The following is a 14530-nucleotide window of genomic DNA, read 5'->3' as shown; positions in this document are numbered from 1 at the left end:
GTCCTCAGTGCCTGAGGCCCCCTGTGCATCCCGTGGGTCACTGTACGTGGGGAAGGGAGGGTGTGGGGACAGGGGTCGGTGGTTTCCTTCTCCTGGGCTCTCTGCTTCCTGCATGAGCCCCATTCGTTCCTGGGATTTTTTTGCCGAGTCATCTACTAGGGGGATGTAGTTTCTGCCATTGTTTCCACAGATTTGCCCACATGCAATAGATGTCACGGCCTCAGGGAGGTGTAGCACTGGGAGTGAGTGCACACGTCACACGCATATTTATTGGATAATTGCTATGTGGACCACACGTTATAGGAACGTGGGTGCGTTGTTGAATAAATGGGAAAACGTAGCCGCCCCATGGAGCTTCTATATTAGAAAAATGACAATAAACAACAGACATAATAAACAAGTGAATAAGATAACATATTGGAAAATAATGAGCATTAAGGAGAAAAATTAAAGTATTGCTGGGTGGGAGAATGGGGGAATCTGTAAGACGGGTTGTATTTCAAACAGGGTAGTCCCGGGGGTCTGACTGTAATGGGGAAGTCTGAGCAAAAATGAAAACAAGGTTGGGAATCTAATGAACAAAGTAAACAAAGTAGTAACAGACTCACACATACTGAGAAGAGACTGACAGCTGTTGTGAGGGGCAGGTTGGCTAAAACAGGTAACGGATTAAGCAGCTGAGTTGTGGGTGTTGATTTTTCTATGCCACAAAGTTGCTGACATCATTGGTTAGCGCTTGCAGAGTGTGTGAGTGTGAAAACTTTAGAACTGCTACATATGTCATCATGTGACCTGCAAACAGAGATAGTTTTACTTCTTCCTTTACGTGTCAAACAATGCTTTTTATTTGTGGTTCTTGTTTCATTGCTTTCTCTGACACTTCCAGTATTGGGTTGAGTATTTGTGCTGAAAGTGCACATCCCTGTCTTGTTTCTGATATTAGAGTGAAATTTCCCTGCCAGACTTGCACCGTCAAGTACGATCTTAGCGTTGTTTTTCATACTAGATTTCTGTGGACATTTCCATCTATTCTAACTTACTGATTCTGTTTATTATGAAAAATGGTGACTTTTGTCAACTGCTTTTTCTGCAACAAGTGAGAGAAGTTTATATGATATTTTTACTTGCCGTCCTGTTGATGAGATATATTACACTGTTTGATTTTCACTTGCTGAAATGCTCTTACATCGCAGGAATAAACCCCAGGTGGTCACGGTGTATAATTCTTTTCACATGATGTTAAATTTGGTTTGCTAATATTTGGCTGAGGAATGTGGGACTGAGATTGATGTGAGGTATTGGTTTGTAACATTTTTGTGTGTGTGTGACAGAGACAGACAGAGAGAGACAGAGAGAAGGACAGATAGGGACAGACAGCAAGAAGAGAGAGAGATGAGAAGCATCAATTCTTGGTTGCAACACCTTAGTTGTTCATTGATTGCTCTCTCATATGTGCCACGTGAGTTTCGGGAGGCCTACAGCAGAGTGAGTGACCCCTTACTCAAGCCAGTGACCTTGGGCTCAGGCCTAGGTTTCAAGCCAGTGACCATGGGCCCATGTCTATGATCCCATGCTGAAGCCAGCAACCCTGTACTCAAGCTAGTGAACTTGTGCTCAAGCCGGCAACCTCAGGGTTTGGAACCTGGGTCCTCTGCATCCCACTGCAATGCTCTATCCACTGTGCCACCAAGTGTAGGGCTGTATCTTTCTTTCTTTCTTTTTTTTTTTTTTCTGAAGCTGGAAACTGGGAGGCAGGCAGACAGACTTCCGCATGCACCCAACCAGGATCCACCCGGCACTCCCACCAGGAGGCGATGCTCTGCCCATCCAGGGCGTCGCTCTATCGCGACCAGAGCCACTCTAGCGCCTGGGGCAGAGGCCAAGGAGCCATCCCCAGCGCCCAGGCCATCTTTTGCTCCAATGGAGCCTCGGCTGCGGGAGGGGAAGAGAGAGACAGAGAGGAAGGAGAGGGGGAGGGGTGGAGAAGCAGATGGGCGCCTCTCCTGTGTGCCCTGGCCGGGAATCGAACCTGGGACTTCCGCACGCCAGGCCGACGCTCTACCACTGAGCCAACCGGCCAGGGCAGGGCTGTATCTTTCTTATTGTGTCTTCTTCTGGTTTTCATATCCAGGTAAGGATGGCTGAGAGTGAGTCTTAGAATGATTCTGAATAAGTCAAGAAGTCTTTCTTCCATTTTAATTTTTTGTAGGGTTTCAAGAGGATTACTATTCATTCTTAATGTTTATTAGAATTCACCAGTGAAACCAAATGGTCATGGACTTTCCTTTGTTGAGTGATTTTTTTTTTTTTTTTTTACTGTTAATACCATTTCTTTACCAGATACAGGTCTATTTGTATTATTTATTTCTTTAACATTTGTTCTTGGTAAAGTATGTGCTTCTAGAAATTGTTCATTTTATCTGGCTTATTTAGTTTATTGACATGCAAAACTACATACTACACTTCTCTAAATTCATTTTATTTCTGTAAAGTCATCTTTATTATATGCGGCTTAAGTGTCTGTTTGTTGCCGATAGCTTATTGGTTGCTTGCGTAACTGTACTAGCCAATGGGGTGAAGTTGCCATGGCATTCAAATAGTCCCGCCTTCTGGCATGCCACCTCACAAATTGAGGTTAAAGATTGGAGCAATTATTATGCTGTTAAGAAATCTTAACACCAGAAGGGGTCTTTGTAATGGTACAAGACTAGAGGTTCTCCAATTGAAAAATAATGTCATAATAGCTAAGTCTTTGGCTCCTCTAAAGGTGAAATACATGTCATTCCAAGAATAGATTTGGCTCCATCTCAAACACGGTTGCCGTTTCTTTTGAGATGTAGACAATTTCCTTTAAAACTTGCCTTTGCTATGACCATCAATAAGTCTCAGGGCCAAACGCTTAAGTGTGTTGGCATTTTTTTACCTGAGCCTGCATTTGGACACGGTCAACTTTATGTTGCCTGTTCAAGAGTTCGTGAAAGAACAGACATAAAATTAAAAATAATTGATGGTCCTCTGCAAGGTGAGCTTAAAAATGATGGAGCCCTGGCCGGTTGGCTCAGTGGTAGAGCATCGGCCTGGCGTGCAGAAGTCCCGGGTTTGATTCCCAGCCAGGGCACACAGAAGAAGCGCCCATCTGCTTCTCCACCCCTCCCCCTCTCTTTCCTCTCTGTCTCTCTCTTCCCCTCCCGCAGCCAAGGTTCCATTGGAGCAAAGATGGCCCAGGCGCTGGGGATGGCTCCTTGGCCTCTGCCCCAGGCGCTAGAGTGGCTCTGGTCGCAACAGAGCGACGCCCCGGAGGGGCAGAGCATCGTCCCCTGGTGGGCAGAGCATTGCCCCTGGTGGGTGTGCCGGGTGGATCCCGGTCGGGCGCATGCGGGAGTCTGTCTGACTGTCTCTCCCCATTTCCAGCTTCAGAAAAATACAAAAATAAATAAATAAATAAATAAATAAATAAATAAATAAAATGATGGAAAGATCTACACAAGAAATGTTGTGTACAAAGAGATCTTTGACATGTGAATTAACATTTTATTATTTAAATCACCTTTATTTATTGAGCTAGCCGTGGCTCTTAAGAAATGTACCGCCAGTGGTTTCCTTCATTGCACTCTACTTTAAGCAATTAAGCAAGTAGAAGGGGGAACCCTGTGGGGCAGTAAGCAAAGGGGCAGGCATCCTTGCCGCCTGCCCTGGGTTAATTCAGTTTGAATTAGCAGACACCTTTGCACAAATCATTTTAATTACAATTTATAATATCTAGAACAGCGGTCATTTCGTATGACCGCCGGGCTTTCTAGTTAGTAATAAATAACCTTGGTTTATTTCTGATTTTAGATATTTGATTTTCTCTCTGTTTTTCTTTTTTTGTTTTTTCAGTCCACCTAGCTAAATATTTCTCAATCTTGTGTGTCATTTTTGAACCATTCTTGGTTTTGTTGATTTTCTCTGTTGTTTTTCTATTTACATTTTCTTTATCTGTGTGTACTAATCTTTTTTTAATTTCCTTCCTTCTGCCAGTTTTGGGTTTATTTGCCTCTATGTTTTCTAATGTCTTAAGGTCTACATCAGGGGTCGGGAAACCTTTTGGCTGAGAGAACCATGAAGGCCACATATTTTAAAATGTAATTCCATGGGAGCCATACAATGACCCGTGTACATTATGCATTATCCAATAAAAATTTGGTTTTGTCCTGGTGAATAGCTGTGATTGGCTCAAGCCACCCGGAACCATGAACATGAGCGGTAGGAAATGAGTGAGTGTAATACATGAGAATGTTTTATATTGTTAACATTATTATTTTTTTATTAAAGATTTGTCTGAATAAAACAATAAATAAATAAATAAATAAATAAAAGATTTGTCTGTGAGCCAGATGCAGCCATCAAAAGAGCTACATCTGGATCGCAAGCCATAGGTTTCTTCCCCCTGGTCTATAGTTCTGTTACGTGTACAGCTCAGAGTTGATTTATGAACTCTTCTCTCTTTTAGCTCATGCGCCTACAGCATGGACGCCCCCTAGCATGGCTCACACTGAGACTCACTGTCCTCTTACGTTGTGTTCTCACTTTCTCTTGTCTTGTGTCTTCTTCACTTTACCTTCTGATGTCTACTTTGAGCTATTGATTCAAAGTGTAGTCTGATTTATTTTTTATTTTTTTTTTATTTATTCATTTTAGAGAGGAGGGGGGAGGAGAGAGAGAGAGAGAGAGAGAAAAGGAGGAGGAGCAGGAAGCATCAACTCCCATCTATGCCTTGACCAGGCTAGTGCAGGGTTTTGAACCGGTAACCTCAGTGTTCCAGGTCAAAGCTATATCCACTGGGCCACCAGAGGTCAGGCTAGTCTGATTTCTTAGTATTGGTGATCATTTCATTTTTCCTTCTTGTTATTGTTTTCTAGCTTTATTTGCGAACTGATCTTACAAGGGCACTCCTACCACAGTCCTTCTTCCAGATTCCAATACCTGTGTGTGTTGTCATCCAACCTGTGTGACGATGCCACATGCATAGGTTTTTGTTATGACAGTGGTTTCTGTAGTAGTCAAGAGATGTGTGTGTGCATGTGTCGTAGACAGAAACACAGCCCCAGAATAAGGTCTATGTATGAATACCCAGACCCTGTGCATATATTACTTTATATACAAAAGAGATTTAGGAAAATTGATTAAGTTAAGACTTCAATCTTGAAACACTATACTAGATATTCCAGGTGGGCCCAATATACTCACAGGGGTCCTTAGGAAAGAGGTGGCAGAGAGTCTACGTCAGAGAAGGACAAGTGACAACAGAGGCAAGAATTTTGAGGGACAGGAAGATGGAAACCTCGGGAATAGGAACGCAGGAGCCTCTGCACTGTGGGAATGCAGGGACCAGGCTCTGGTGAGATGTGGCTCAGCTACAACCCAGACGTCAGACAGTGAACATTGACTCCGATCCCAGACTGGAAGACCATCCACTTCTGTGCTTCAGGCAACTTAGGTGTCATAGTTAGTAAAGCAGCATTAGTAAACTAGTAGAATGTAGTTGTGCTATTAGGAAAAGGAATACTCTTAGTTTTTATTGGAATGACACATTCATTGTGTGTTGGGGGCTCAGCACACCCCTGTCACTGAAGTGCCCAAACTGATGAAGCACCTACCATGTCACATGCTTGTCCCTGGAGGACAGGTATCGACCACCAGAGGTTCTTGCAGTTAAGTGCACATCCGAAAAAAGACAGCCATCACCTCTGCTCACAATTTAGTGCTCTAAAGATGTGTCAGGGTCACACCCAATGGAACATTCCAGAAGTGGGACTCATTATGAGGCTAGAAATTGAGGAGCCAAAAACACCTTGGGAAGCAGGACACTTCCGAGAGAGCCGGCCCAGCACTCAAATCCACTCTGTGCCTCATCATTAACCCCTCTGTGCCTCAGTTTCCTCATTTGTGACAGACTCACACATTACAGACTCATGAGGGTCACAGGTCGGACTCATGCTGTGTCCCCAGCTTGAGGCCCACTCGGGGTGTGCACGGGGTCAGTGGAGGCTGCAGCTGACAAACACTGGACAGACCTCCGGGTCCCGTGTGGATGGGTAAGTGATGGCTCTGTGTTTCCCTGCAGGAGGGGCCGGTCAGGAGCTGAGGGCGATTCAGCCTGAGGAGTCCGTGTCTGTCGCAGCTGGACAAACGGCCACTCTGAGATGCACCATGACCTCTATTTCCCCCATAGGACCTGTACAGTGGTTCAGGGGGACAGGGCCAGGCCGGGAGTTAGTCTACAGTTTCAGAGCAGGAGTCCACTTCCCCCGAGTAACAACAGTTGGAGACACCACGAGGAGAAACAACACGGACTTCTCCATCCGCCTCAGTGACATCACCACCGCCGACACGGGCGTCTACTACTGCGTGAAGTTCCGGAGAGGAATCCCTGATGACGTGGAGATTGCGTCGGGCACAGGCACTCAGCTCTCCGTGAGCGGTGAGTACCGAGGGGGACCCTTCGTCCCTGCTGTGTGACACCCGTCAGGAAATCTTCTACAGATCAGGGAAGTTCTGTTCCCTTCCCTCCATGGGAAGAAATCTCTGCTGGGCAGAGAGAGGGAGGACGGGTTACTGTGTTTCATCCTCAGAAACATCTCATGAGTAGATTCCTGAGGGGCACACACTCACAGGTGACTGACAACCCTGGTGGGAGGAGGTGCCCAGAAGCTGGGCAGTCCCTGTGGCTCTGACCGGAAGTCCCTTCTGTGACTCAGAGACTGACTCACAGGGTGATTGCACATTGAGTGAGTGCGCCTGGGTCATCTCTGAATGTCACTCGCCTGGAAAAAGGTTCCCATGTGGGTCACCTTGCTGAGACAGCAAAAAGGCTCAGTTGTGGTTTTCAGCCAGAGGCTCTGGCTCTGAATCCTGGAAGGTCAGCACACAAAGGACCTTCAGTGCATTTATCCCAACACCCCCATTGGACAGATGGCAGCCTGAGGCTAAGAGGTGACAGGGGCCTTGCCCACGGTCCCATGGCCAGTGACTGAGGGAATTCCAGAAGCTGATCTGACTCCAGCCGGCTCCTTCCTGCCCCAGCACAGAAATCCCTTTCCATGGCCTGACCTGTGGTGGCACAGTGAATAAAGCGTCGACCTGGAAATGCTGAGGTCGCCAGTTCAAAACCCTGGTCAAGGCACATATGGGAGTTGATGCTTCCAGCTCCTGCCCCCTTCTCTCTCTCTCTCTCTCTCTCTCTCTCTCTCTCTCTCTCTCTCTCTCTGTCTCTGTCTCTCCCTCTCGTCTCTAAAATGAATAAATAAAAAAAAAAATTTTTTAATTAAAAAAAAAAAAAAAAAAAAAAAGAAATCTCTTTCCATGGGAAACCCTGGTGTGGGCTCAGAATAAAAACAGAACCACTGAACAGGGAGCCGGCATTCCTTCTTTTCATCAGTTTCCCTGGAGTTCAGATGCCCCAGCATTCAGACCCTGAGGCCCAAGGTGATGGGAGACCTCTCCCAACCTTCAGCCACATCTCCCCAGACCGAGTGTCCCTGTCAGCGCCCAGAGCTGCCTCCATACTGACCCCACTGTGGCCGCCCCGTCTGCATTCCCAGCAACAGTGCTGAGGGGCCCCTTTCCCCACACCCTCTACAAACACCTGTTTTTTCTGTTCAATTGGATAATCGTCAATATAACAGGTGAGATGTGATGATAGATTATTGTATTTTGATTTCCACCTCCTTGTTAGTGTGATTGAATATCCCTACAAGTACTTGTTGGCCACCAGTATGTCTTCTTTGCAAAAATATCTATTCAGATTACTGCCCACTTTTAATTAATTTGTTTGGCTTTCTCCTCCTCCTGCTCCTCCTCCTCCTTCTTCTTCTTCTTCTTCTTTTCCTCCTCCTCCTCCTCCTCCTCCTCTTCCTCTTCTTCCTCCTCCTTTTCCTCCTCCTTCTTCTTCTTTTCCTTTCAAATTTCATTTCTTTTTGCGAGAAAGTTGTATGAGTACTTTATATATTTTGGATACCAACCCCTAGTCAGATATGTGATTTGCAAATGTCTTCTTCCATTCCGAAGGTTTTCTTTTTATTTCGTGATGATTTTCTCTGTGGTTTAGAAACTTCTTCGTCTGAGGTACTCCCACATTATTTTCCTCCTTTCTGCCTTTTCTTTCGGTGTCAGATCCAAGAAACCATCTTAAAGACCAGTGTCGAAGGACTTGCCTGCTATGCTTTCTTCTTCAAGAGTTTTACAGTTTCAGGTCTCACATTCAAGTCTTAATCTGTTTTTAGTTGTTTGTGTATGGCGGAAGATCACGGTTGAGTCTCACTCTTTCACATGTGTCTTTCCATTTTCTCAACACCATTTCTTGAAGAGACTGTCCATTCCCCCCTGTGTGTTCTTGGATCCTTTGTCGTAAACACTTTTCTTCATCTGGGTTATTGCACGGCAGCTGCGAGCGGCACAATATTCTTACTGTTTTTGATACATTTTTGTTTGGCCTTCTTACTGCTTAAAAGCTAGTAGGACCGAACCATGTGATAACAGCCGTAGGTGATATTTACTAAGCAACTACTATTTGCCGGGTTCTGAGTTTTCCATACATGCTCACTCCTCTTACTGGGGTGGTGTTTTGACCCGCTGTGTACAGGAAACAGACACCGAGGCTCAAGGCTAGAGAACAGAGATACTAAAGTTCATCCGTCCCGGGAGCGGTGAGCTGGGCTAGCTCTTCCCTCTCCCCCCTGGGTGCCCGTGGTCGGGCGATTCCTCTCTCAGACTCATCCCATCAGTGAGACCACACAGGGCCAGCCTCACAGGGTGCTAGGAGGTTGAAAACCTGAGGTGCTCAGAGGGATCGGCCCATCGTGGAGCCCAGGAGGCTCTCGGTGAATTGTAACGATTCCTAGGCTCTCATCCCTCTAGTGACAGCCAGGATGCTTAGTTTTTTATGACTTGACTGATTCATGTAACACCCTCTTTCTGTATTCTCAAAATGTGTCATGAGTTTTAAGACACAAGTTAGATTTCTAAGTGCCAATACTTATAAACAGTGGCTGTCTGCCCACTGTTAGAGAAGGTGTTGGGTAATAATTAACAATTGGAAGACACCTTATAGGACCCTTCTGCAAGGAGACACTGCTGTCACTGTTGACTCACAGATGACTGGATGCTCGCAGGACGCAGGAGGTGTCCTGCCTGCTTTGTAGGCCTGTGTCTGTGTCTCTTATCATTTTGAAGTAACGATTGAGAAAATTCATCATCTTTGTCTTTCTCAGCACTCAGGGACCTTGTGTTCAACCCAAAAATGACCCAAGAGAAGACCTCAGATTCAGAAAAATATCCCAACTCCCTCTGCCTCCACCTTTCAAATTCAGGGGTGTTCACAGATTAGAGACCCTACTGGAATCTGGTAAATGAATGAGCATTCTCCAGTAAATCCATAAATACCTGCAGGGAGAGCTCTGGATGTAAACTAAGTGCAGGTTCAAGATGTAGCTGCGTTTGTTTACTATTCTGAAGCCTCTTCTGTTTGCTGAACGCAAATGTGCTCCCATGACCCGATTTAACCCTCACAGCAGCCGGGAGGGGAAATACCCACTGTCCCATTCCACAGCTGGGGACCCGGGACGTGTCCTGGCCACATCTCTCCACGGTGCCAGCCAGGCTCCCACGTCCCCACTGCGCCCTGCATGTGCCTCTGTAAACACTGGCTCTGAGGTGGACAGGTTTCCGGGGGAGGCAGCTAGGAACAGTTACTATGAAGAGTGAGACCCATCGTTAATTCGTTCCTGAGCCCAGATGTGGGGAAGCCCCGGGAGAGGACAGAAGTAGACTTTGATTTCAGGCCTGGAATGGCATGTGAGCCTGTCCCTCCCCTGGAGTGCATTGGGGGGTGGGTAGTGGGAGGGGGGACAGGATGACATGCCCTCCCAGATTTATCAGAGGGATAAAGCCCACTAGCTACATGGGAAGGTTCTTAGCAGTGTCACATGCTGATCGTTAGTGGTGATAATCACTGTCATGTTCATTGTGTATATTTCTCCTTTTGAAGCCAAACCCTCTCTCCCCGTGGTAGCGGGCCCCACGGAGAGGGCCACGCCGGGGCAGACCGTGAGCTTCACCTGCAAGTCCCACGGCTTCTCCCCCAGACACATCGTCCTGAAATGGTTCAAAAACGGGAATGAGTTCCCAGCCTCCCAGACCAGCGTGGAGCCCGAGGGAGACAGCACCTCCTACAGCGTCTCCAGCACAGCCAGGGTGCAGCTGACCCGGGGGGATATCCGCTCCCAGGTCATCTGTGAGGTGGCCCACGGCACCCTAAAGGGAGACACTTTTCTCCGTGGGACTGCCAACCTGTCTGAGACCCTCCGAGGTAGATGCCCCTCACACCCAGCCCCAGTCCACACCTGGCCCCAACCTGGAGGCCTGCCCCCCACACCGTGCTCTTTGCTTCAGACCTGGGGTCACCTGGTATCTGAGTCCTGGGAGTCCTTCCCATGTCCAGACCCCCGATTGTGCCCGTCACTCGCCACTGCTGAATGGCAGATGCCAGGTGGACACCGGCCACGTGCCAGACAGTGTGCTCAGTGATCTCATCACTACCATAGCAACCACGATTACCAAGCGCGTGCTATAAGCCAGGCTCCGGTGTGCTTGGTGATTTCATTTGCTACAGTTATTATGCTCCGATTGCATGCGGGGGCTTGGTGGTGTCACGCCTGTCCCCCTGAAAGCAGCAGCCTGTCCTTGAGCACCTACTGTGTGCAGGCCCCTGTGCTTATGATTTCCTTCTTATGCACAGAGTCCCCATGTCCCCCTGTCCTCTGTGACCCCCGTCCTGGGCTGGGGAGTGAGTGATGGAGCCCCACTCCGTCACCGGCCTGTCCCCGAGGTCAGAGCTCTGCCCGGTGTTCTTGCAGTTCCGCCCACCTTGGAGGTTGCCCAGCACCCTGTGCTAGAGAACCGGGTGAACGTCACCTGCCAGGTGAAGAACTTCTACCCCGGGCACCTGCAGCTGACCTGGTTGGAGAACAGAAACACGTCCCGCACAGAAATGGGCTCGACCCGCGTAGAGAACAAGGACGGGACCTTCACCCGGACCAGCTGGCTCCTGGTGGACTCGTCTGCCCACAGGGAGGAGGTGACGCTCACCTGTCTGGTGCAGCACGACGGGCAGCCGGCGGTCACCAAAAACTGGACCGTGGAGGCCACTGCTCAGCAGAAGGGCCAGGGCACCGCGGCACCCTCTGGTGAGACCTCCCCTCCAACTGAACCGCTTTCTAAATTTTATGATTTTTTCATGTTCAGGGTAGTAATTTATGCATGTGATAGAATACTCTAGAAATCTCTGGATAGAAATTAGAATTTTGAAGTGAGCTCCCCTCCCACAAACCCCGCACTCCCAGAGTGACCCCCGGGAAGAGTTTGGTACCTGTCTGTGTGCATCTTTGGACACCAGTGGACATAAAGAAAGGGAAGGAGGGAATCATTTGTCAGAGTCCTGCCTCCGGCTCCTCCCCTCACAGTCCCCGCCTCAACTGGCCCGTCAGCCCCTCCTCCTGGCTCCTACTTCTGTGGCATCTGTTATCCAACACCTACCTCCTTCTCAGCGACAGACCCTGGGCAGACGTCCCCGTCCTCCAGAGGTCCCCCGGCTCCCACCCTGGATTCCTAGAGTAGCTGTCTGCTTTCTCTGGGCTGTGTCAGGTCCCCTGCAGTGAGTGTGTCCCAGGCTTCGCCCTGCTCGGACTTGGTGGCCATCACCTGCCACGTGCAGATTCTGTCCACAGAGTGGGCGTCTCACCTGGCTGGAGAACTGACATGTTCAAGAGAGCCGAGTAGCCCACGCCCACGCAGAACAGTGAGGGGACCTGTGGCCTGGAGGCCTTGCAGTCAGTGAATGCGTCACTGCAGGGGTCCGAGCGGGTGCTCACCTGTATGGTGCAGCGTGAGGCATGTCCCTCCATCGAGCCCGACTCCTACCGTCCACACCTGCCCACGCCACACCCAAACTCCTGGGAGTGCACGCAGCTCATCGCCACCTGGGAGCGGCTGAGTGTCCTCTGTCTCCTGAGTGGAGGGAGGTATTTAAACTCACAGCCCCAGGTGATGGCTCCTTCTGCCCCTTGGTGTTTAGGTCCTCAGACATCTTTCCTCATCTCTGTGGTTCTCCTCCTGGGCCTCAAGTTGCTGCTGATGGTGACTTTCACAGTCACCTACGTCTGCAGGTCACGGAACCTGCAACAGGTGAGTCAGGGGTAGAGTTGTATTCCTTGGGGAGGAAGGTCAGGCTCATCTTCATGGGCCGGAAGGAGGAGTCCAGGGTGGAACCCACGTAGTCACATGGTCCCGATAGCCTGATTCGGCCTCAACAGGAGATTCTCAATGCTTTTATATTCTCCAAGTGTCCTTGAATCTCCGGAGCTTCCAATCCTTTCTCATTGTGTGGTGCCCTTGAGTTGAAGGTTTTTAAATTGAATTTTTTGGTACCCTGGGGATGGTGGTCCAAGGAGTGGAGGTAAGTTGAAGGTCAACACTTCGAACCCCAAATTGCCAGGAGTCCCCAATATATTATTCTATGATTCAGTTTTCATATCTCTTTGGAATGAGTAAGAAAGCATTGGTCCAGGCCGGTAAGCTCTATGGTAGAGCATCAGCTTGATGTATTGATGTCCTGGGTTTGATTCCTCATCAGGGCACTCAGAAAAGTGCCCACTGCTTCTCCACCCCTCTCCCTCTCACTTCCCATTCTCTCTCTCTCTCTCTCTCTCTCTCTCTCTCTCTCTCTCTCTCCTGCAGCCATGGCTAAATTGGAGCAAGTTGGCCCCAGCCTCTGAGGATGGCTCCATGGCCTCCTCCTCCTCAGGCACTAAGAAGAGCTCCGCTGCCAAGCAATGGAAGAAAACCCCCGATGGGCAGAGCATCGCCCTCTAGTGGGCATTCTGGGTCGAACCCAGTCGGGGGCACATGCGGGAGTCTGTCTCTCTGCCTTCCCTCATTTCACTGAATAAAGAAAAAAAAAGTATTGCAAAGTCAACTAATAAAAACCATCAGGGGGATTTGGAGGTGCTGACTCGTGGTGAAGATGAGTGTGGGTACGGAAGAGAGATCAGAACTCAGAAGGAGGTGTTGGGGTGCTTTGAGGAAGGCCTTCATTTCTGATCTCTGCCATGAACCCAGGCCAGAGTGCCTGCCGCTTCACATGTGCTCATCCTTATTTGTGGAATTAAGGCAGGAATGATTGGATGATATATTTCCCTCCAGCTCCTCCTTGAGGAATGATACATTGCCTCCCAAACATTGCGGGGTGCTCACGTCGGGGGATAGAAGCTGCAGAAACAGGTAGGTTTCCCAAGACCCTTGCCCTTATCTCTGTCCAAACCGCCTCCATCATGGACACAGTCCTTCCACACAGCCTCCGGGTGTCCCTTCTCTCTGCAAATAAAGCCGAGTCGAGGAGGGACTCTGGTCTTGTGGACTCAGGAGTGTCTGAATGGACCCCGATGCGCGGACCTTCCTGGCCCTGCCCCCACCTACATCCTCCCTGATCATAAACAACCTTTAACGTTCAGAGCAGACTTGACTGGTTCCCGGAGCTGCTTTTGCAACTAGAATTTCATTTAAACACATAGGTATCCAGAATCACTAAGCAGAATAAGCATTCTTGTGTTCGGAACTATGTAATGAAGAACATAAAAATTATCCACAGACCCAACATCCTTACTCTGGATAATAGTAACAATTTTGCCTTATTGTTCTCTGTTTCCCTTGGGGTACAAAAAAAAACAAACAAACAAAAAAACAAAACTGTTCTAAATTGATGCTATCATTCTCCAGCAAGATTTGATAATTTTACAACCTATGGGTAAATCCTGAAGCAGTTTTGGATATCACTTCGCATGTCTTCAACTGTATTGAAATGCTGTTATACTGCATGCAACATTGTTATGCTTCACCTAGTTTTGTGTGTTTTATCATCCATATGTGAAGTTCCAGTTTATTAACCTTTCATGCTCTACAGCTGTCCGCTAGGAGATAGGCTGCCTGTATTGATTCCTCCTCAGATTGTAGGGAAGCTTAGGTAATGTTTTGCTGGTACAACTTGGCAACAAAGGTTTGTATCTTTCCTTTCCCAGGAGCACGTGGGGGAGACCCCCTCCTTCTCCCGAGGGGGGGGGGGGGCCACAGGCAGCGGTGTGAGTCTCCTTTGGGAGGTTTGGTTTTACCAAAAACTGTTCTCAAAATTTTTTTTATCCATTTTGCTCTTTCTATTGTGCCTTTGCTCTCAGTATATTTTGCTGGGGTGTGTGTGTGTGTGTGTGTGTGTGTGTGTGTGTGTGTGTGTGTGTGTTCCAGGTGCTGGGATCCTCTTTCCTCCACAAGGACACATCGCCCGCACTCCCAGTTCACACTGCCACTGTTGCCACCAGTCAAGTTCTCACAAGCACCTGGGTCCCTGTATGAGCTCCCTGCTCCATTGAGCTGCTTGTCCATCCTAGGTCACAACCAGCCTGTCTAACCAGGATAGCATTAGAATCAGTTTCTATACCTTTTC

At 48.4% G+C, this 14530-nt stretch overlaps 1 protein-coding gene across 1 annotated transcript; it reads left to right on the top strand.

The window, feature by feature from the left end:
* Nucleotides 1–6084: 6084 nt before the first annotated feature.
* Nucleotides 6085–12982, top strand: LOC136405171 (signal-regulatory protein beta-1-like). The gene is made up of 5 exons (XM_066384266.1): nt 6085–6463; nt 10028–10348; nt 10896–11225; nt 12113–12222; nt 12775–12982. The coding sequence occupies exons 1-5, from the start codon at nt 6085–6087 to the stop codon at nt 12907–12909; spliced, it is 1275 nt and encodes a 424-aa protein (XP_066240363.1). The 3' UTR covers nt 12910–12982.
* Nucleotides 12983–14530: the final 1548 nt, after the last annotated feature.

Source organism: Saccopteryx leptura, chromosome 5 (assembly GCF_036850995.1).
Source record: "Saccopteryx leptura isolate mSacLep1 chromosome 5, mSacLep1_pri_phased_curated, whole genome shotgun sequence".
Lineage (NCBI taxonomy): Eukaryota > Metazoa > Chordata > Mammalia > Chiroptera > Emballonuridae > Saccopteryx > Saccopteryx leptura.
Note: the sequence above shows the minus strand (reverse complement) of the source record. Positions and strands in the feature narration are given on the sequence as shown.

What these genes read in the sequence shown, in the direction of transcription:
- LOC136405171 (XM_066384266.1), top strand. Translation starts at nt 6,085, where the DNA reads ATGGCTCTGTGTTTCCCTGCAGGAGGGGCCGGTCAGGAGCTGAGGGCG. An exon ending in CCTGTCTGAGACCCTCCGAG is followed by an intron (nt 10,349 to 10,895) that starts GTAGATGCCCCT and finishes GTGTTCTTGCAG; the next exon opens with TTCCGCCCACCTTGGAGGTT. An exon ending in GGTCACGGAACCTGCAACAG is followed by an intron (nt 12,223 to 12,774) that starts GTGAGTCAGGGG and finishes TCTCTCCTGCAG; the next exon opens with CCATGGCTAAATTGGAGCAA.